The sequence below is a fragment of the Phaethon aethereus genome (assembly GCF_964289735.1).
Source record: "Phaethon aethereus genome assembly, chromosome: 5".
In the NCBI taxonomy this organism is placed as follows: Eukaryota; Metazoa; Chordata; class Aves; order Phaethontiformes; family Phaethontidae; genus Phaethon; species Phaethon aethereus.
The window spans coordinates 34,046,858-34,067,875 of NC_138579.1; the positions used below are offsets into that span (position 1 = coordinate 34,046,858).

At 35.6% G+C, this 21,018-nt stretch overlaps 1 protein-coding gene across 3 annotated transcripts in view; it reads left to right on the top strand.

Annotated features, from left to right (window-relative positions):
* The window catches only part of STXBP6 (syntaxin binding protein 6), a gene marked incomplete at its 3' end in the record, with an annotated part of 83,186 nt that extends 64,008 nt beyond the window's left edge, over positions 1–19,178 (top strand). For 2 of the 3 annotated variants that reach the window (XM_082001042.1, XM_082001044.1), the window contains 2 exons: positions 15,896–16,053; positions 19,155–19,178. In XM_082001042.1, the coding sequence (XP_081857168.1) occupies positions 15,896–16,053; positions 19,155–19,178 (182 nt within the window). The remainder of the gene's footprint in view (positions 1–15,895; positions 16,054–19,154) is intronic. The other variant, XM_082001043.1, reaches the window with a different exon arrangement.
* Positions 19,179–21,018: the final 1,840 nt, after the last annotated feature.

Below are 21,018 nucleotides of genomic sequence, written 5' to 3' on the forward strand. Positions count from 1 at the left end.
CAGTGAAAGCTGTCTTCTGGTCACCTTTGTGAGTAACCATGCGAGACCAGCCAGAGTTTCTTCATCCTTAATGAAACTTGTTTTGATCTAGCTGTACTCTGACATGGAAAGGTGATTGTCCATGGTCATAATGACTTCAGAATTATTAGAAATGGAAAACAGAATTGCTTCTCTTATTCTTTTAAAAAAGAAAAAAGCAGCCTTGCATGAGGAGCAAATGAAATCTTTAAAAGGGAAAACTGCACCACCTGAATGCCCAGCTCTTTAAAAAACTAAAATCCTCCTTTCTTGTTCCTGCAACTCAGTATTTCTTATGCTGCTTCTTTAGGTCACTGTTACTTTATTTAATGCAGACATTTTTCCCAGTCTGAAAAGTAAATACAAGTGGTGCTTCAATCATAATAACTGAAAATAAACTGCTGAAAATACCTCTATGGGACACACTTGTGTGTGAATCCAAATCAATTTCTTAATATTTGTGACCTTCTTAAGTCCTTGAGAATGAATTTTGCATAAATTCTTAGGTTGCTTGAGACAAGAAAACTCAAATGCATTAAATAAGAGTTTTTCTTAAAATGACAGTGCTCCAACCATTGACCTCATCTTGTTTGTAAACCACACAGCCACTAGCTCATTTGAAATGCATTGCTCAGAACCATCTGGTGCTTAATGAATTGTTGCATATTTTTTTCAGAGTATCTTTTTGTTATCTTTTTGAATTTTTATTTTTTCCAGTTTCAGTCAGAAAGGATAGTCTCCCCAGAATCACTTCTTGAGCTTCGGGGCAAAAATCCTATATGCCATATTTTTTATAAATGGTCCCTTTCAAAGTCATAAAGCAATGACATTACTATGCATCTCAATTAAGTAAATAGGAAGTGTAAATTGTCTTGTACTTGTTGTCCAGCATTGTTTCCATTCAAAAAAAATTCTAAATATAGTACAGTGTACCTTCATAACTAGCAGGAATTCATTAGTGTTGACATTTTCAGTCTTCTGTACTTCTCCTCTTGACACAGATAGGAACAGTTCAGTATGTATGTCCCACCGTGTGGTTTCACAGCAATGGCTCTCTACTTTGATAGCATAGGTCATTTTTATTCTGAAGGATTTTAGCATCTCCTTCATCTTTTGCACTACCCATATTGACATAAGAATGTGTAGACGACCTTGTTTGTATAGTCTTATTTACTAACATTTAATTGTTCTTTCTGATTGTTCAGATGCAATGTTAATTTGATAGCTGCATTTTAATTTGTAATATCAATATAGTATATATATATATAGTATATGGACTGTGGGGGGGGTTGTTTTGTTTTTTATTTGTTTGTGTTTTGTGGAGTTTTTTTGTATTATTTTTTTGTTTGGTTATGTTTTTGCCTTCTTGTAAACCTGGTATTTGAAAACACAGACCTCAGAATACACACTACTAAAAAGTCAGGACTTTTTCCCTCTGACTTACGTACCTGCAGTTCCAACTACCTTTGAATATGGCTGAGCTTCCCAGCTTCAGGGCTTCCAAAAAATGAATTAGAAAATAGTATTTAAATGTTGGAAAACTCATGCTAAATCTATGTGAAGATGAGGCAAATGACACCAGTTAAACTATGTTCTCTATGTCCAGGCTTTCTGGGAATTGAGGGGAAGTAGGATAAAAAATGTTATTCAGCAGTTGGGATGTTGGGAGTTGATCCCTTTTTCCCCACATGGCAATAAAACATAATCCTTTCCAGGGCACCTGGAGTAGAACTTCCAGATTCAGGAGGCTGCTTAAAGGAATAGAAAACTAAAATTGCTTCTTTATGTGTTAATACATAGTTAATTTTATGTCCTGCAAAATTAATCTACAACGAAGAAATACAATTAAGTATTTTATTGCTGAACAATGTTCCCTCCATGTTTTCATCTCTCTCCTCTATTTCAATTCTATGTACTATTTAAAATCTGCTGGCGATGCTCTTGAATAAAATAGCCCATTCTAATTCTGTCTAATGCTGTTTTCCACCCCCTGATTTTAACAGCCATTCCATCCTAGCTTAATTATATATATCCAGTGTCCATGTTTGAATAAAATGTCAGTCCCTGTTCTTCTTTCGCTTAGAAGAAAAAGTTAGTTTCTGGGTGTCTAGCATCTTACATCTGGCCTCCAAATGAACATACGTATGAAAACTCCCTCCTAACCCAGGTTTCTAAGCTGTTTAGATTTCTAACCTGGAAGAGGTAAATCTAAAATACAAAGTTGTAGACCATCAGTTTAGGTAGCACATTAGGAAAATGTCTTCCAGGCTACTCAAGCCATTTGAAAAATAACACATAAAATTTAGATGCAATGACTTGATATTTTTAGGGTTCCTTTTCATGGATTAGCATTATTGTTTAATATAAAATATTAAGAAATGGAACACTGTGTGTAGTCTTTATGATGTCTTAGACCCAAGTTTTGGGATTTTTTGCTGTTCAGAATTACTTCTCTCACAAAAGGATTGTTGATTAAGTATACAGTTTATTGATTTTCTGTCTGTCTCTTCACAGTATATAAACTCACTCATAAAATTAATTGGATCTACATCACCTTCACTCACTGTAGCCTTTAATGCATTGCATTACATCTGTACAGCTATAGAACATCTTGAGAGCAGAAGAGACTTGGTAGGGATGCCACTGTTTTGATTCCCAGGGGTAGAATCAAATCTGAGATGACAATCCCTATACTCACTTAACTTTCCCATTATTGAAGGTTAGAAGCTGATCCAAGCTGCTGAAAGACCAGTTATACTGGCTAATCGTGATAGATTCTGTGCTGGTATCAGGCTACAAACAAATTCTGTAAAGACATTTGCAACTGAACAGTTAGGTATATTATTTTGCCTCCTACATTCTTTATAAGCAGTAGGACCTAAGGTTATGATTCACAAGGTATTTTTTGTTATTGTTAGAATAATTTGGAAGCATCTGTTTAACTCCCAGGCTATAGATATTACTTATAGCAGGAATAAAATATGCCGTTTCCTTGTGTGAGAACTGAGACATGTTAAACTTTTTTTGGCCTTAAAAGTGCAAAATTACAGAGCTATAAAAATAAATTGTATGCGGATGTAAAAGCAATGAAGTGACAATCTATGTTAGAACATATTGTTACAGTATAAATATTCTAAATTACTAGAATTAATGTTATAGGCTTCATTTCAGGTGTTGCAAATCAGAGAGTTTTCTAGACGTTTGAGTGGTTATAATGCACTTTTTGTTTTTTCTTTCTGTCTTATGTGCTTTGGACAAAAAAACAAATTAGATGGACTTCTAGTCTAAAAGTTTCTGCTTCAAAATAATACAAAATTTTTCCCTGCATTTTTCTGTTCACAGCTGTTCTTGGCCACTATTTGCATTAACGGGTATTACAAGATTCATTTGTGTCAGAAGAAATTGCCTACCCCACATCAAAACAGTGGGAAACTAGTGTCATAAGTCTTAATTTGAGATCACTTCTTACTCTGAAACCTGTATTACTTTCCTGGGCAGAATCAGATTTTTACAAAGGCAGAACACTGATCCGTGACTTGAGAGTACAGTGACTCTTACTGTTGCATGATCAGTAAAAGCTAAATTAAGTGCAGAATATATACTACTTATATCACAACAGTTACCAGACTTTAGTAACAAAGGCTTCTTTTGAAGGTCACAAACTTTGCAGATTGGGCTGCAAAGGCCTACGAAAGTGTTTTCTGTACTTTCAAAGAAGGTGGAAGTCCGTGGAAATCCTCCTGTCCAGGGTGAACTAGGAAACTTCTAGAGTTTAAGGCTTAAATTTAAACTGGGAAGTATATTATCCTTGAAAGATAAATTGAGAAATTGATACTCAGATTTAAGTTCAGGTTCAAGTATTTCAAAGTTATAATTAATAAATCCAGTAAAGATACTACTTTCTATGAATGTTACGTCTTTCAGATCACTTAGTCATCCTTTCCAGCTATTATTTAAATACTGAAATTATCTAGAGACTATTCATGTGAATTCATTAAGTTGTAAGAGGGAATTATCTCACAGGATTACAATCACAGAAATACTGTTTCTGTAATCTTCTACTTAATAACTAGAGCTGTTTAATAAGGCTTTCACATGGCTATTTGAGAGGTCAGAAACTTTTTATCTGTTTGGTTCTTTTTAGCAGCAGTTTCCTCTTTTATTCAGAAGAGCTCCTAAAAGGAGGCTGTTGGCACAGCACCAGTACATGTGGTGGATGTGTAACAGTCACTTGGAAGGGAGGTGAGAGGGAAGAACATGTTTGTCCTGTGAACCTTTATGATTAGCTGTTACGTTACAGTAGTGATGGAAGGCCTTGGGCTAATGGTAATGTAGGAACTGTAGCTCTCTGGTAATCATGATTTTAACAAAACAAATATGCTCAGTAAGGAGAGGCAGCTTATGGGAGTGTGAAGTGCCACCATCAGTTGGAACTTCATCAGTCTAAATATTTTGATTTTTTAAATACCTAAGCTTCCTGAGCTAGAAGCCTAGAGTTCACTTTGTCCTTTGTTACTATTGTGGTGTTTCTGGTGGGTCATTCTGGACACAGCTGTTCCATGTTGTGAACAGTTTCTGTGACAATTTTAGGAGACAAAGAGTTTTGCCTTTATGTCTTCAGTGCTGTGTTGCAGTAATGAACACCTGTTAGTCAGGTTTTCTTATGGCATAATTCTTTTTCCTAACAAAATTTACCGTTTTGATTGCTGGATCTGGCTAATATGTGCCTTGACAGTCTAGGGGAAACTTTCAGACTAGGGAAACTTGTAACTTGCCCTTTTCCTTGGAAAAGAATACCTTTCTAGGCAATTGAATTCCCATCTCAACAAATACCAGGTAAAGAGCTTGAGCTTCCTGCGATTGCTTTCTTCTTTCTGAAGTGTTGTTTTCAGTGGTTAAGTACAATTTGGAGGGTGGAGGAGATGGTGGCTTTTGCAAAGTGCTCTCTAAAGGAGCGACTCATGAGATACAAGCCACATGCAAGTTGATTTTTGTTATTGACAGTAGCTGATCAAAACAGATGGGAAAAATGTGCACAATTAGCAGAGGAAACATTCAGACATAAAATCATACCAGTCTTAGGTGACTGGGGTGTTGCTAAAAGATTGCCCTTAAATGTATAGCTCCTAGGTTATCAGACCATGTTCTCCCTGAGGGCAGCTGCTCTGGCACAGCCAGTCAGCCCCCGGCCAGACACTGCATTTTTTGTGGGATCTGCTTTTTTAGCAAACAGAGAATTTTCAGAGTCACCTACCTGATTCAGAAGTGTGAATCTGTTGACAAATACAGTGTTCTATGCCTCCATTGTAGTATGTTAGTGCATTATGTTTTTCAATAATCATTAACACTCCTTAATCAGAAGATCAATCAATAGTATTGACACCGACTATAAGCAGTACCTTTGTTCAGAAAAAATCCTGTGTTTTAACTTCAGGGTATGTTGCTACCTGGTTCTCCTACCCACCCTGAAAGAAATGTCAGTACTTTGATGAATTTAGTTCAAAACAATGAAAAACTGCACCTGGAGATGTGTAAACCCTTTGTATTGCCTTGACAGGGAAAAGGTGAATTAGACTTTGTATTGGTTTTGGCTTGGATGGAGCTCGTTTTCATCATAGCAGCTAGTATAGTGCTGTATTTTAGATTTGTGACCAAAACGGTGTTGATAGCATACCAGTGTTTTAGGTGAGCAGTGTTTACACAGTGTCAAGGCCTTCTCGGTTTCTCATTCTGCCTGCCCTCAGCATGTAGGCTGGGAGGGGAGACAAAGAGGAAAGTTGACCCAGATTGACCAGGAAGATACTCCATGCCATGTCACAGCATGCTCAGCAGTAAGAACTGGGGAGGGGGAGATTTCCCAAGGTAGCCACTGCTCAGGGACTGGCTGGGTGTTGGGCTGCTGGTGGTGAGTGATAGTTTTTGCATCACTTGTTTGGTTTTGGTTTTTTGGGGGTTTGTTTTTTTGGGGGTTTGGTTTGGGGTTTTGGGGTTTTTTTGTTTTGATTCAGGTTTTTTCTTTTTTTTTTTTTTTTTGCCCCCCTTCATTTATTAAACTGTTTTCATCTCAACCTTCAAGTTTTCTCACCTTTGCTCTTCTGATTCTTTTCCCTTATCCCACTGGGTGGGAGTAAGCAAGCAGCTGGGTGGGAACTTACCTGCCAACCAAGGTCAACCCAGCACAGGCTTTCATTCAAGATAGATTTAATTTTTTTTTTCATATTAAGTATAACTCTTTATAGTAGTTACTTTCTTTTTATCCAATGGGAAATGTTTCCTCTTTCTGAATATTCCTTACAGCAAAATATTCTCATTTTTGAATAGAATTTAAATGGATATTTCACCTTGTGGTCATGAAGAAATGTAGGAAATACAGGATTTTGCCTACTGGCAGAAACAGCTGAAAGATTTCAACTAAAAAAAACATATTTTTTCTTTATAGGATGACATCAATGTCAATAAAAATCCTCATGGAAGTTATCCCTCCTCCAGTGATTTTACCAGTCAGCTGATCAAAAGCAGAAAAGCTCACAAGCTTTTTCAGTATTCACAACTTTCACAGTTCTCCACTTGTGGCCTCAGTGGAACTACATTTAAGATAAATGTTTAAATGTGGCATCTCATTCTAAAACAGAAGCTTGCCATGGTGCGTAGCTGCTGTTCTTTGTTTTAATCGCACATTCTGCTCCCTGGCAGATTGACTGTAATAGTGGCATTGCTTGAGATCCTGTATAATTACAGAACTTTTCCAGAGTAAGCCCCTTTAACTCATAATTTAAGCCCCCTTAACTCATAATTGTCATAATGAGCAAATATCACTGGTCAGTAAGATTTTTAGACTTTATTGGTTTTATAATCCCCAAGAAAATGGGGGATCCTTTTTAGAGAACAAATTACGCTTTCTTCCTGCAACGTTTTTGAAGTTACTACATACAGAGTCTTTTCCACCTTGGATCTTTACATACAAAGTTTTTCCCAAAAGTTGAAATTTCTGTGTATTTGATATACTGGATTAATAATCTTGACTGTAACTATTTATTGCTAATATGAGCACTAATATTAACTATCAACATTAAATGTTATTTAATACTGATTTTAATTTGTCAGGATTTATCTGTAAGAAGATACCTGCTTAAAAGTAACAGCATAATCTGCCCTCACCAAGGTTTAAGTTAACATTTTGAGCAAAGTAAAGATGAGACAAATTCCTGCAATAAATTGAAGCAAAGATATGTTGAATGAATTTTTCTAATTTTACTGCTTTAATTTTGAATCAGTAATTTGATCAGCTCAGTCTCTTCATGCCTAGTGCAGGCAATCTTAATATGCACGGTTTTTTTCTTTGTCAGAATTTCTGCGGAGACCATATTTTTGATACTTTTTTCTGCCTTTGAATCTGGTTTTACTTAGGTGACCCAACAGAGTAATACTTGTAAAGCTTTAGATAACATATTATTTCACATATCATCTGTGCAACATAGCTTTATTTTAGTATCTGTAAGGACATTTATCTTTTCAGTCAACACAAATAATCTGTGCTTATAAAAGCGTTTATATTAGTTTAGCTGTTAAAAAGTATGAATAATTTACTTGACACCATTGCTATGGTGTACTGAATAAAACAGAAGAGAATCTCAGTAGATCAGGAGGTATTCTCATTATCAAGAGATCTCATTAATGATTTTTTTTTTTTTTTACTCTGATAGCCCCTATGTTTTTTAATGTCACTGTTTAAAATAAAAGGTCACCAGCATCAGAGATAATACTTCCATTTTCTTTGGACTGTGGCAAGGAAGCTTATCCTACTCAGCTGTCTGTGGAGGGATTTTTATAGTCCCTCACAGAACCAAAAAGAGAGTTGTTTTTTTGCAATACAACTCTAAGATTTTGCAAGCCACATTGAGAAATTTGGATACACATTGCTTGTTAGAAATAAAAATACTGAACTGTTGAACCCTTAAGGTGATTTTTTTCATTGTTTTTTGTTTAAGACCTCATCTTCTCCACTTGATTAAATTTTCTTCCCTATGCTCTGCAGAAGTCATTCTGTCTGTGTGCTGCTTTCAGGTTTTGGTCAGCTAAAGGTCTGCTGTGTTTCATGCTACCTAATTTTCTTTAATTTGTGTGGTTTTGGTTAGGATATGTTGAAGTAGAGGGGTTTGAACAGCAAAGATCATCCAGATGCATGTATGTTTGCATCAGCTTTGTATCTGGTATGTTTGGAGATTATATTATTTGGTGTTGGTTCTTTTCTTTAAGAAGTTTATGAAAAGAATTCAATCAAGATGATTCGTGCAGAGATACTCTGTCTCATGAAATCCCCAAAGTTACAAATAGTTTGAGACTTGGAAAATATACCAGATAAGTATCACTATACATTTACCTTTCTCTAAAACTTTTTGTGAAAGCATCTGCTGATTCTTCTAATTTTCTTAATTGTCCATCAGTTTTCATTAAACATCATCTTAGGTGTTTTCTTGGAACATAATGAACACTCAAACCAAATCAGATTAAAATATATTTAGCCTAGTATTTTGTCTTTGATAGCAGCGATCTCCTTAATTCATTGTTACCCATTTCCAGTGCTTTTGGCGAGAGAGGGGAAATACATACCCTAAAGGGAAGGTTTAAAGCATATAAACAGGTTAAAGCGTGGTTGTCTGAAGGAGATGAAAAAGCTGGCTTCAGGTACTGAAGCTGTAGCTAGATTGATTAAAGTGAAAATAAATAATAATATCGGCATAAGACACATTACTATTGGCAAACATTACTAACTGTAACTCAGGATTGAGACTTTCTGTGACTTGTTCTAGCTGTTGTGAGTCCAAAGTAACATTGTAGGAATCATCTGATTTCTGCTATATTCAGAAATACTTCAGTTTTTCTATGGGGCACATCCCAGCTCTCATCCTTGAACATGGAGAGAAGTTTTGCAGTGGAGCTGCTTGTACCCTAGTAGATTTAGGGGAGCTTTCGAGAAGCCTGTGTCAGGGGTATTCGTGGACTGCACACTGCAGAGACTGGTTACTCACAAGCTGTTGATCCTCACTGCAGGTGAAGACATTTAACTGGAACAAGTACAAATTCCCACACAGCAGCCCATGCTAGAAGATCTCTTCCCCCTCAATTTCCTGCTGTTTGAGCCACATTACCTTCAGGTTTAGCATAACAAACATTATCTCTGCCAGAGAGGGAACCTACCAGAAACAGAATGCTAAAATAGCATCCTTTTGCTGAAATGAAAGACACAAAAGGACATTAGGTTAAAAAAAAAAAAAGTCTCATTGTGACTGGAATGAGCTGCCATGCTGATAGATTTGATAATTTTTTTTTCTCCAGTCTGTTAAAACTTTTTAAAGTAGTAGTGAATGAGTTTTGTATCAGAGAAATACTGTGGATCTTTGCTGTGCAGTAATTATGGGTAGGTGTTTTTAAAAACTTTTTATGAAAGCCAAGATAGAGGTGGATCAAAAAGATTTGACAATTCAAAAATAAATGACAAACAACCCTATCATCACCCCCAAAGGAAAAAAAAAAAAACCCACAAAACAAAAACAAGAAAAAAAAAACCCCACCAACAAAAACCCGAAACTACTTTAAGACACACAAATTACTGTAGTAATTTTTATCAAGCCTGGAATTTGAAAAGTTATGCTTGACATTGACAACTAAGACAACATCCGACATGAATAGCCATATTATGGGTAGGATTGAAAATTAAATAAGGTTTTCATGAATTTGAATTCTATTTGCATGCATAGAGAAACTTTGGTATTTAACAATGATTTCAACCAGGTAGTAATTCTGTGCTGAAAACTTCTATTTCTAGTTAACTTGAAATACGTTTTTTACTTTTGTAAGGCTATTGAGCAAATCCTTCTGAAAAGCATCTAGACACATGGAGGGCAAGGAGTGCTGGCACCAGAGATTTGTTAAAAGCAAATTGTTCCTGACCAGTTTGTCTTCTGTGATGAAGTGACTGGCCCAGTGGATGAAGGGAGAGCAGCAGTTGTCTTTTTCCTTGACTTCAGCAAGGCATTCAACACTGTCTTCTCTAGCATCATCATAGCAAAGCTGAGGAAATACAGGCTGGATAGGTGGATGACAAGGTGGGTGGACATCAATGGTCAGCAGTTCAAAGTCCGAATGGTAGCCAGTTACTATTGGCGTTCCTTTTAAGTCATCACCAAGGCCCATGCTATTTAACATTAACATCTGAAATGCTAAGAGACACCTAAGAAATTCACTGTGATTCTTTAAGGAAAAAATTTATTATATTTCTGAAGGTATTTTTAAAGTAGATGTATTATCTTTAAAAACCAGAGAAATACTTGACCTGAAATTTCTGTTTATCTTGAGAAGTTTTCCCGTGCTCAGAGAGATTCATTTGAAGAGATTTGGAATGTGCGAACACAAGATCAAAATATTAGCAAACTGGGTTATTTTCTTTGTAGTTCTCTTAATAATTTAATCAAGTTTTATATATGTATATGGAATCTAATAGTAATCATTGGTATGAAGGGTTAGAAAACTGATATAACTAAGCAAAGAATTTAAAGCTGTTCTGTTATATAAGTCAAAAGGATCATCATTAATTTTAGGTGGAAATTAAAAAGGTGATTCATTTTCAAAATTCCCTTTTGAAGCTATGTTCTGTCTTGTCACCTCCATTTTTAAGGAGAGATCAGATAAACTGGAAAGTAATCTTAATTCCTAGCTATAATTAGGAATACAGTCTTAAGGTTTCTTTTACTATTCTTTGTCAGGAAACCCAGAATTTATATTCATCTCTTCCCCTCTTAGTGTTTTTTATATTTGGCTTTTGTCAATTTAAACTATTTTTTCAGTAAGTGTTCTGAAGTAACTTGGGAAGAGAAATAATGCTATACTATATAGCCTCTTCCCTTCTTCAGACCACTTCCCCACTTACGAAAAGCATCTCTGCGATGCTCCCTTCTTTCACAAGGATATATTCATTCCAATTGTTCGGCACCTTTCTCTTCTTAGAGTCCTTTAGTTTTGTATTGATATTTTAATTGATCATTGCTTTTGGTTCTTAAATGATGAGTGCACAAGAAGTTAACAAAGCACAAAATAGTGAAGGAGAAAAAAAGCTATTCTTTTTATTTATAATCAATGTTTCCAAACTTCTGTTGAACTTTTAGTGGTACCAGCATATCTAATTGTAAATAGTATGTGTAGGCATATAGAGTAATTACGTTGTAATAGAGGTGGTCTTGTTAATGAACTTGAACTGATTGTCATTATGCTTTTAACCTTTATTCAGTGACAGAGTTCCAGTTTTATGCAGTTGAATGAGAACCATAAATATCTTTAAATAAAAAGTTTGTTCATGTGATAGACGAACTTCTTAATTATCATAGCTAATTGCATGTATTTCCTTCTCAGAACGCAGTTGCTAAATGCTGTGTTAGTGCATATACAATTAAAAAGTAAATGCTTGCATTTACAGATTAGTCACTGTAAAGTCTTATCACTAATGTAGAGATGAATCCCTGCATTGAACTGAATTACATTTGATATGGCTAATAGAAAATGCGATGAACCTTTTATGAACGTGTGTTAAAACAAGTCATGCAAACTAAATAATGATGTCTCTAGTGACCAGTTAGTCTTTTCAACAAATAGACTGGTTCCCATGCTGATTGATTGATAGTATCTCTGTGTCTTTCAGGTACTGGGTGTGATGGATTAAGGATGTACTTTTCTCTTGTGCCTGATAAAAAGCCTAAGGCAATGTCACCTGATTTCATGGGCTACAAGACCCTCTGATATAGCTTGCGATCATAAGAACCAAAAATTTAAAAATTAGTTTGAGCGGAGTTGCGGTGCTTGCTGCAAAGTGTTACTTCTTCAGTTTTTATGTCCATAAGCAAGTAATACTTCTAGTATCGCTGGTCTAAAGCACTCAGCCAAGGGTTGCTGCCCTTCTGCTATTTCTGTGCCTTTGGCCCCGGTAAAGTTATGTATATACAGGTGAATTCAGTTGAATTTTCTAAGGGGAGAGGGGAGTTTGATTCCAATAGTTTGTATTTCACTACTGCAAATTCAAAATAAAATGTATAATTTGCTTAGTAAATTATATTACTAAGCTGGGTAGCTATTGGTTGATTTGGAAATCTGCATGTTCCTTTCCTCTGGATAGACAAATTCAAATAAGGCGACAGAAAGTATTACGGAAGAAAACTGTATTAGAAGCAACTGTATTAAGCCACTTGTTTGAGTAACTCAAAATAAATTAGCGGTATGTTTCTGTGCTTTTATATACAGCAAAATTAAACTGAAGAAACCCATTGCATTAAGCTTGATTTGTTTAATTTCAAACTGAAGTTGGCCTAAACATACATGTTTTGGTGGTACTAGAAACTAATATTAACCTAATACTTTATATTAAACTCAGTATAAATACATATGTTCCTCATGTTATCTGGCAATATTTGCTCTACTTACTCAGTGAGTCTACAAATACTGTTAGATAGTGAGAAGCTGTGTGCTTGCCCTTGATAGAGACTTCAAAAAAAGCTGTTTAATCAAATGACAAAATATGTAATCTTGCTTTTTTTCCTTTCATGTTTATTTGAAATAGAAAAGTCTGTATTCACAACTGCTAGGATCTGTTCTACAGAATTATAGAAAGATACAGATGCCCCAGAAATGGGAGGTAAAAACTTTGGCTGGAACTAAAGACAGATGGAAAATAGTATTTCCAGACTCCAGGAAAGAGATGTTCACTGTCAGAGTTCTTTGAGTTTTCTTCAGTGGCTCAGTGCAGGTGCTTGGCATAAGTTTACACCTAAGTGGGTAGAGTTCACGCAGTTTTGTTGTTTAGTCATAGAACAAACTTCTCTGGAGATCTTGAATCATAGTAGTTATCTCCTGAAGAACAGCTTAAAAATTTTGCAGGTTGTAGGTGGTTTCTTCATAGGAATGATTCTCCAATACATCCAGTACAAGTGTTGCTATTCTTGCAGCGATACTAATATAAGGACAAGGCATAGTCAGTCATACCAGAAACCACCTACACATGCTCTAGAAATACACTGATGAAATTCAATAGACTACTGACACATGGGTTTCTGTGTTGCTCATAGATTAGCGTGGATTTTTTTTATTATTATTTCACTGGCATTCCGCTGTAAAAGATTATCCAAAAGTAGTTTTCCAAAAAAGTCTCAGAATAGCAGCTTTTGCAAGTCACTGCCCATAGGAAAATACAGCGGATCTTACCTGGAGAGAACATGATAATGTATTCGCTAGAAAGAAAAACAATTCTTATCCTTGTGCCAAACTTCCGAGTTCTTTCTTTTCTGCTGAAAACAATGTGGAGAAAGAGATATCAATCCTTGGCCACAAATTCTGATATTTTCAGGAATATAGAAAATACATAATATTTCCATTCTGCAATTTGCTATTGACGTTGACAGGTCAGCAATCTCTGTTAACTTCTACTCCTGAACACATTAAGACTTCAAAAGATCCTTAGTTTTATAAAGTTCTCCATGTACCCTGCTTCCCTTTCATTAAGCAGAAGCTTTGTGATCTTGTGAAGCAACAACAGAGTTAATCCAGTGTTGAGAGCTTTTAAAACGCTTATCCTAGTAACGTAGCAGTGATTTATACAAGACGTTAAAGCCTTTAGATAGCACCACCAAAAAAGGGAAAGTATTTCCAGCGTAGTGTTTACCAGTACATGTGTTTATTGGAAAGTTACTTGAAAAGAAGCCAACATAATCTCCTAAGAACTGTCTTTAAATGAGCAAATTATGAACAAAATAACAATTGACTGAAAAATCTTGAAGTAAGAAAGTGTACAATATTTAAAGTTGTTCAGTTTTATTATCAGACCTCTCAGTGTCTGAAGACAGACCACTTGAAGAGATAAAGTTTCATTTCTGTGTCTACAAATTCCAACTCATGCTATTCTCAAATATTGATCTCTTCAACATTAATGCCAATCGTTATTTTCATTTTCTAAATGCAGCTTCTTTGTTCCATGCAACAGTAGAAAAAAAAAACAACCTGTAGCTGTTGCACCTCCTATACATCCATTATTTTTAATTACTGATGTAAAAATGTAACAACATTGGTACACGGGAGGCCAGGGTGCTCTTTGCTTGGTATTTCTCATATTGACTCATTATATGTGAGTCATTGTGTGTAGGTTCTTGGGTCCCTCCCCCACCTCCATAGTTTGATATTAGTTGCGTTGTAGTGTGATAAAATTTCAAGGCAATTTTTTATCTCGAGTTCCTGCATGTGCAGCTGGTACTGTTGTTCCTCAGGCTACTTGGGACAACCTTTGGTTTCACTCTTCATTGGTTGTTCACTGTTTCTAAGGAAAGAAATATTATCGGTAAAATGAGTCTGAATGAGTCTTTTGTTCTCTTTCTTCATGAAACTTATCACAAAATATCCCTTCAAATTAATGGTTGGGTTTTATTTTTTAACCTGGCAATATCTTGAAGTAAACACGTTTTTCAGATTAACGATAAAAGCAGTAGGTTTGTGTTATTTTCACTTGTCTTTACGTGTCCGTAAGAACAGCAGACTTTGTTATACCAGCAGATATGCTGTGGTGTTTGGTTCAGCTTCATGTGTTGAAAGTTTTGTACCTTTACCAGCATAATTCAATTAAAAGTGTTACATATTTGGTTTTAATGCTGTGAAAAAAAGCTCTGTCTGATTACAATATTTGGGGCAGTTTAGAAAACTGTCAGCGACATCGTGCCTATTGGTTAATTCTCCACCTGTATTTGCTTTCTGGCACACACAGTGCCTTTGTATATGTCTAGAGAACAAATTCCCTGTAAGGTATGTTAAGTTTTAAAGCTTGTGGAAGACACCAAGGGACTGCCGTATTGCAAAAAGCTGAATTTTTACTAGTCCTTTTGCTGAAAAGGTTAAAAGATAGGACGAAGTAATTTTTTTGTCCTACAGGTATTTTAATATGTACCAGATCATACTGATAACATGTAACTTTCTCTGAAGAGTTTTCAGTTTGTATTGTGGTTCATATTACAAACATTCATCATCAGCTCATTCCAGAAAGAGGATAATCTTCTGTTGAAAAGCGGTATGGAAAGGAGTACTGAAAGGAGTGAGCATTTAAAAGAGATAAACGTAGAGGAGAAATGCAGTTCTGTTGAAAACTTGAAGAAACTACTACATGGTGTGCCAGAGAAGAAACAGAGAAACTGATAAGTTGATTTGGATGTTAAAGCTAAAAAGCCTTAGAAGATACTAAGCCTTGCTGGGACTTTAAATACTAAGGTTTAAATCAAGTATGTTGTCACATGAAGCATGGTGCTCCACATGGAGAAGGGTCAAAGGTAGATAGATCAGAGCAGCATAAAATAACTGTAGTAATAGTGTTTGGGTTGCACTTGTAAATGACATTTAATTATAATAATTACAATATGGAAAAAAGCAGTGAATCCATGTGTCCTGCAGTGTCAATCATTTATTCTCTAGGGAAATAATGTAACTTCCAAAGAAAGTTAATCTATATTAACATGAGTGTGTGTGAAGAAGCTGTGTGCACTTGTGAACGGTTTCATTGATTTAGTAGACTAGCTTCCTGAAATGATGTATCATCATAAGGCTTAAAATAATACAAAGCTATGTCCCCTGCTTCCTTATATTCCCCAAGTATTATGTTGCCATATGGTAATTGTTTATAATTTGCTAATAATGTAGTTTGAGTGAGAAAACAATAACTTACCCCATTATCCAAAATGCAACTGGATGGTAAACTAGCAGATAACACATCAGCTCTAGAACATTATAAATTAAAATAATTTTATTTAATACAAAGCCTATATATATTTGGGTGTTCTAATAGTTTATTTTGATATTGCAGGAAACAGCATACTCCATTCAGCAGCAGACAGTGTGACAAGTGCAGTACAGAAGGCAAGTCAGGCTTTGAATGAGCGTGGTGAAAGGCTAGGTCGAGCAGAAGAAAAGACAGAGGAGCTGAAAAACAGTGCTCAGCAGTTTGCAGAAACTGCACACAAGGTAAGATTTTGGCAGGACTTAGGTTATATTCCTTCATTTTGAGAGGAGGAAGCTCTAGAAAGAATTGCAGTCAGTCACTGTTTACAAACAACTTGCTATTTTGCTTGATACTGTTCCTCACTTGGCAGATTTCTGGTTTATAACTTCTGTGCATAGATACGTGGTTTGCTGCATTTCCAGTTGAATTGAAACTACCTATCTTCACCTTCCTGAAGCATATTCCAAATCCATCTTCCCCCTACTGTTTGGTACTATTCCTCATAGGAATTTGCTGCTTTAAAGTAAAGCAGAGTGCTGCTTGGTAGGGAGTTCAGAAATGAAAAATGCCTCTAGTGGGGCCACTATGAATCTTGATTAAGATTTGAGTAGGTTTCATTAGTGTGTGTTGCCTTTTTATCTTCTACATGTGCAAAACAGCAGTTCCACAGATGAAGACATGCTGTGAACAGAAACAAATCTTTTCAACAGGTTCTATTAGGAAAAATCTTATTTTAAAAATCTCAGGATTAAAGGATGCATTATTGTAATAAAAATACCATCTTTGATAGCCTGTGGTGTACCATATTTAGAAATAAAAATTTACAAAATCCTGATATAATAATTCAGAACAAAAATGGGAGGGAAACATAACAGGAATGGTGGAGAAGCTAAAAACATCCACAATACAATATTTTGCTTTTTTAATCAAATAAAAAAATATGGGACAGTTCTCAGTTGGGATTTTGTACATATTCATTTGAGTTTACATGTCTCTGTGGCACTAAGTGAGAACAGTTTCTATAGGAAATGTCTAAGTGATGCAGAATAGAAAAGGATAATTTCCGTTTGGATTCTGTGCTGGGCTGAGGTTTATGAAACCTTCCTGCTAATCCAGCTCTACAGATTACCAGTCTTGCTGAGATGAGTGTGAGGCTGTGTGCTGTTGAAACTATTCCATTTATCAGCTGCCTGAAACAGGAGTTTTACAATCATTCGGTGGATGGTAGTTAAGGATTTGTAATAAATGCTTGGGCTTTGTCTTTTTAACAAGAAAATAATGTCTTTGTGTTTGAAGAAAACAAAACATAGTTTAATTCTTAGAGGACCCTAAATGAATACTTATCATCTTAATGATCATAAGGACAACTTTAAGTAAAGTGGGGTTTACAACATTATTGTTTTTTTGCAAATTTTTCTGTATCGGTGCCCCAAAGTCTTGAATTATACCTTAGAGGTGCCAGTAGTCCTGCAATTCCTCTACTGTTATCTCACAAAAATGCATAGGGCAGCCACCCAGGAATGTATTACATTAGAGAGACTGTTGTTTTATTGTGTTGCGTTTCGTTTTGCGAGAGTTTTGTTGGGGTTTTGGTGGAGCATTTAGGAATAAGTACAGTATTGTTTCTTGTTGAATATTCAGCTGGTTGAGTCTTTGAGGGGCAGCTGCTACTCAGACCTTAGCTGTTGTTTGTACAGAAAATAAAACATATTACTCCAGTGAAACCAGAAACGTGAGGTCCAGCCGAGTGTTGCTTAAATGGCAGAATTGTAACCTTGTGGCAAAACAGTGACAGTGAAGAGAAAGGGACCAATTTTAATTTAGTATATGTGAACACTTTGTGCAGCAAAGCAGAGTTCCCATTTTGGTTGCCTTCAGTAAAACAGTAAAAGTACTTTGGATTATTGTCAGTCCATAACTAATTTTACCACTATAGTGTCATGACTGGATACAGATTTCTCTTACAACTTAATTCATATGTCTGGACATTACTTCCGCTCTATGTCAGGTTATTTTAAGATAAAAAACACATAATGGAGACACTGGAAGATGCATAGGAGTACTCTTTTTAGCATCTTTAAAAAACACCTTTGTCACCTGTAAAAAAAACAAAAAAAAAACCAACCCCCCAAAAAAACCCAAAACCAAACAAGCAAACAAGAAACACTTATTTTGCACCAGAAAAAAATAGCACTCACAGAGTCCTTCTGTTTTGGCTATCAGAGTTTGTTGAATAAAAGCATATATCTATGTTTAGTTGTGTAGAGGTTGGAACTTAGTTCAAGGTATCTAGCAAATTGTCCTTATGATACCTTCTTCACCACCTTTTTTTTGCCTCTAAAAAATTCCTTGCCCTTGTTGGTGACTGCACAGGAGCTTGGAGTTATGGATCTGTATAATAAAAACTTGTTGTCAGAGTTGCCTGCTAAAGATGGATTTTTCTGAAAACAATTCTTGTCATTTGAGAGGAGAAAGAAAAGCACTGGTTGGAGTTCTTTCATCCTTTCCAGTATATCCCTACAAATAATATTTTTTTAATGGCATATTTATGACCAGGTCCTTGAGTGTCAAAGGCTTATGTCAATTAAATTTGAGTCATTTATTGGTCAGCATGTCACTGTTAGCAAATGAGAAAGTTTTAATTAACTGCCCCTACCAATTATGGTTTCTAGGTAACTTCCCAGAGGGTTCACTCATCTCAGCTTTGTTAGTATGCTGTTATCTACAGATAGCAATTTTTTATTATACAGAGCCTAAAACTAAGTTGTCTGCTTGGTTTGCCGAAGTCAGTTTGTCTACACTTTTTATACAGGATTTAACTCACTTTAGCTCTTTCTTCTCCTTCTCATTCCCAGTTTTACATCCATTTTTGAATTGAAATAGTCAGTAACCGCAGAGGTAGAAAGGCAATCAATCCTTAATTTTTCATCATTATGTAGTGGCAGAGCTGCTGAACTGATGTTTTAAATTACTTGTCCAGAGTTTCTGATTGTATTTAGCAATCCAAATCATTAGGTCTAAATGCCCGTTCTTTTAAGCATGTCTTTGTTTCTAGCATCTTGCTCTAGCCCTCCTCACAGATAGCAAAATAATGGAACATTGGGAAACACAGCTATGAAAGCAGATAAATCCTGCCCCCTCAGCATAGCAAAGGGAGACTTCGCATATCTGTCACAGCACAGGGAATGACTCTGCATATCTGTGTGCAAAGAAGTTATGGGTTTCAGGCATCATTTGGAGAATTCGGTTTACAAACTCTTCTCATCCAGACTAGCCACATTAGCTTGATATGGCTATTGTGACATGTGACCTCCCTTTGACACATTTTTTCTTTCTTTTTCAGCTTGCCATGAAGCACAAATGCTGAGATACTGCCCAAAGCTGAAATCTTCCCGAGAGAAACTGAAAAGGCTACGTTCAGCAGTTCTTACAGGAGATCCAGACTTCTGTGTGCTTTTTTTCTTCCAGTTCAGTGGAGATGCATTCTTTCAGTTTCTGTGCAGGAAAAAGTGTTGCATTTCTACCTTTTTGACTTACTTTTGTTCACCTTTTGTAATATTGCTACACAGTCCTGCAGTACTTTCTACCTGTATTTCAGTTGTTACAGGAGTGAAAGCGAACAGGGGAACTGGACCAAATGACAAGCTGATCAGGATTAAAATAATAATATTCTTCCCCAGTTGTACAGAAAATTATTTAACTGGTTATGGACATATGTGTGCAAATAAAATCCAAAGAAGGGGTATACTTTTCTTCATTTTATGTAGCATCAGCAGAATGTGAATGTTGGAATTAAACACCTGGGGTTGTAACTATAGTGAAGAATAGACTACTTTGTCCTGGGAAATAGAAAAACTTGTTTCTTCTGTTCATTGTAGGAAATTTTGCATGTGTCATCACCAGCATTCAGAAGTGCATATCTGAATTTCATAGGGGAATCTGTTACCAGTGCTTTATATTGAATATTTCTATTTTCCCTTCTGGATTGATTGTTTGAATAATATAATGAAACCTACAGAATGTATTCTTGAGGTTTCAAAATTGAGGAAAAAAGTAATTTTTACATCTATACACACATAGCTGTGCCTCAAACACCATCTAGAATTTAGCAATTAGGTATAAAACAACATTTCATTTTCTTTTTACCTGTGATTCTGTGGCTGAAGGTGTATGTAAATGAGAATGCAAAGACCTGGGAAAATGAGAATGCAGTATTTACAGTCATCTGTTCTTCATAAATTCTATAGTAAGAATTTTTGGGAACACTTCAGAAATTGGTCTGATTAGAGTGACTTTTGTGTTAACTAGTAGTCTGATTTTAAAAATAGAGTCTAATAATAAGTCATGCAAAAAGCATGTCTTGGTACGTTAGAATCATTACTTATAGTCTGGGTCTGTTTTAAATATAATCACTGGAAGGGTGACTTCCTATTTTCATTCTGTATTCACTATAAGCAATATGTGCACTGTATTCTCTTACAAAAATAAGTAGGTTACTCTTTTCCTTCACAGGTGTTTTCTTAACATTTTTAGTATGTTCTAATGTGCTTCTGTGCTTTTTTTTATTTTAAAATAAAAGGTAAGCTAGAAACAAAAATCCTAGCGGAAGTTTCAGCCTTCATCTTCTGAAGATGCCTGCTCTTCATTTCTGTCCTTATCTTACCAGAGAGCCAGAAAGCTGGCATTATATGAATGTACTGTAGTTTTTATTTTCAATGTAGAATAAGATTTTTGCATCAATGACACTTTAAACAGTCTAAAATCCTCAGAGCAGTGCTTGTAAGAGAGATAAAAGCTTCTGTAGTAATTGAGAATATTTTAGTTACTACAAGCTGAAGTAACTGAAAATTTCTTGGAAATACCCATTTTGTAAAAAGAAGCTTGGCTTTAGGAAAACATTCTCATTTGAACTAAGGACACTGTCTAGTTAACTTATTGCATTTCAAACTTTAGATCTGGGGGTTTTTTCCTGTAATTTAAACTATTTTGTGTGAAGCTTTCTATTTAATTTCACACTGGGAATTGAGAAAAGGGGTAAGTTTGTCATCTATGTAGTACCATACAGTCATTTAGATCTATTTAGCATCAGCTCTAAGTTAGTACATCCAACACTGTCAGCTGAAAAGGAATTTGGCCACATCTGCTACAAGTCAGAACAGGCTCATTAACGACATGAGTTCTGAACACTCCATTGAGCTATGTACAAT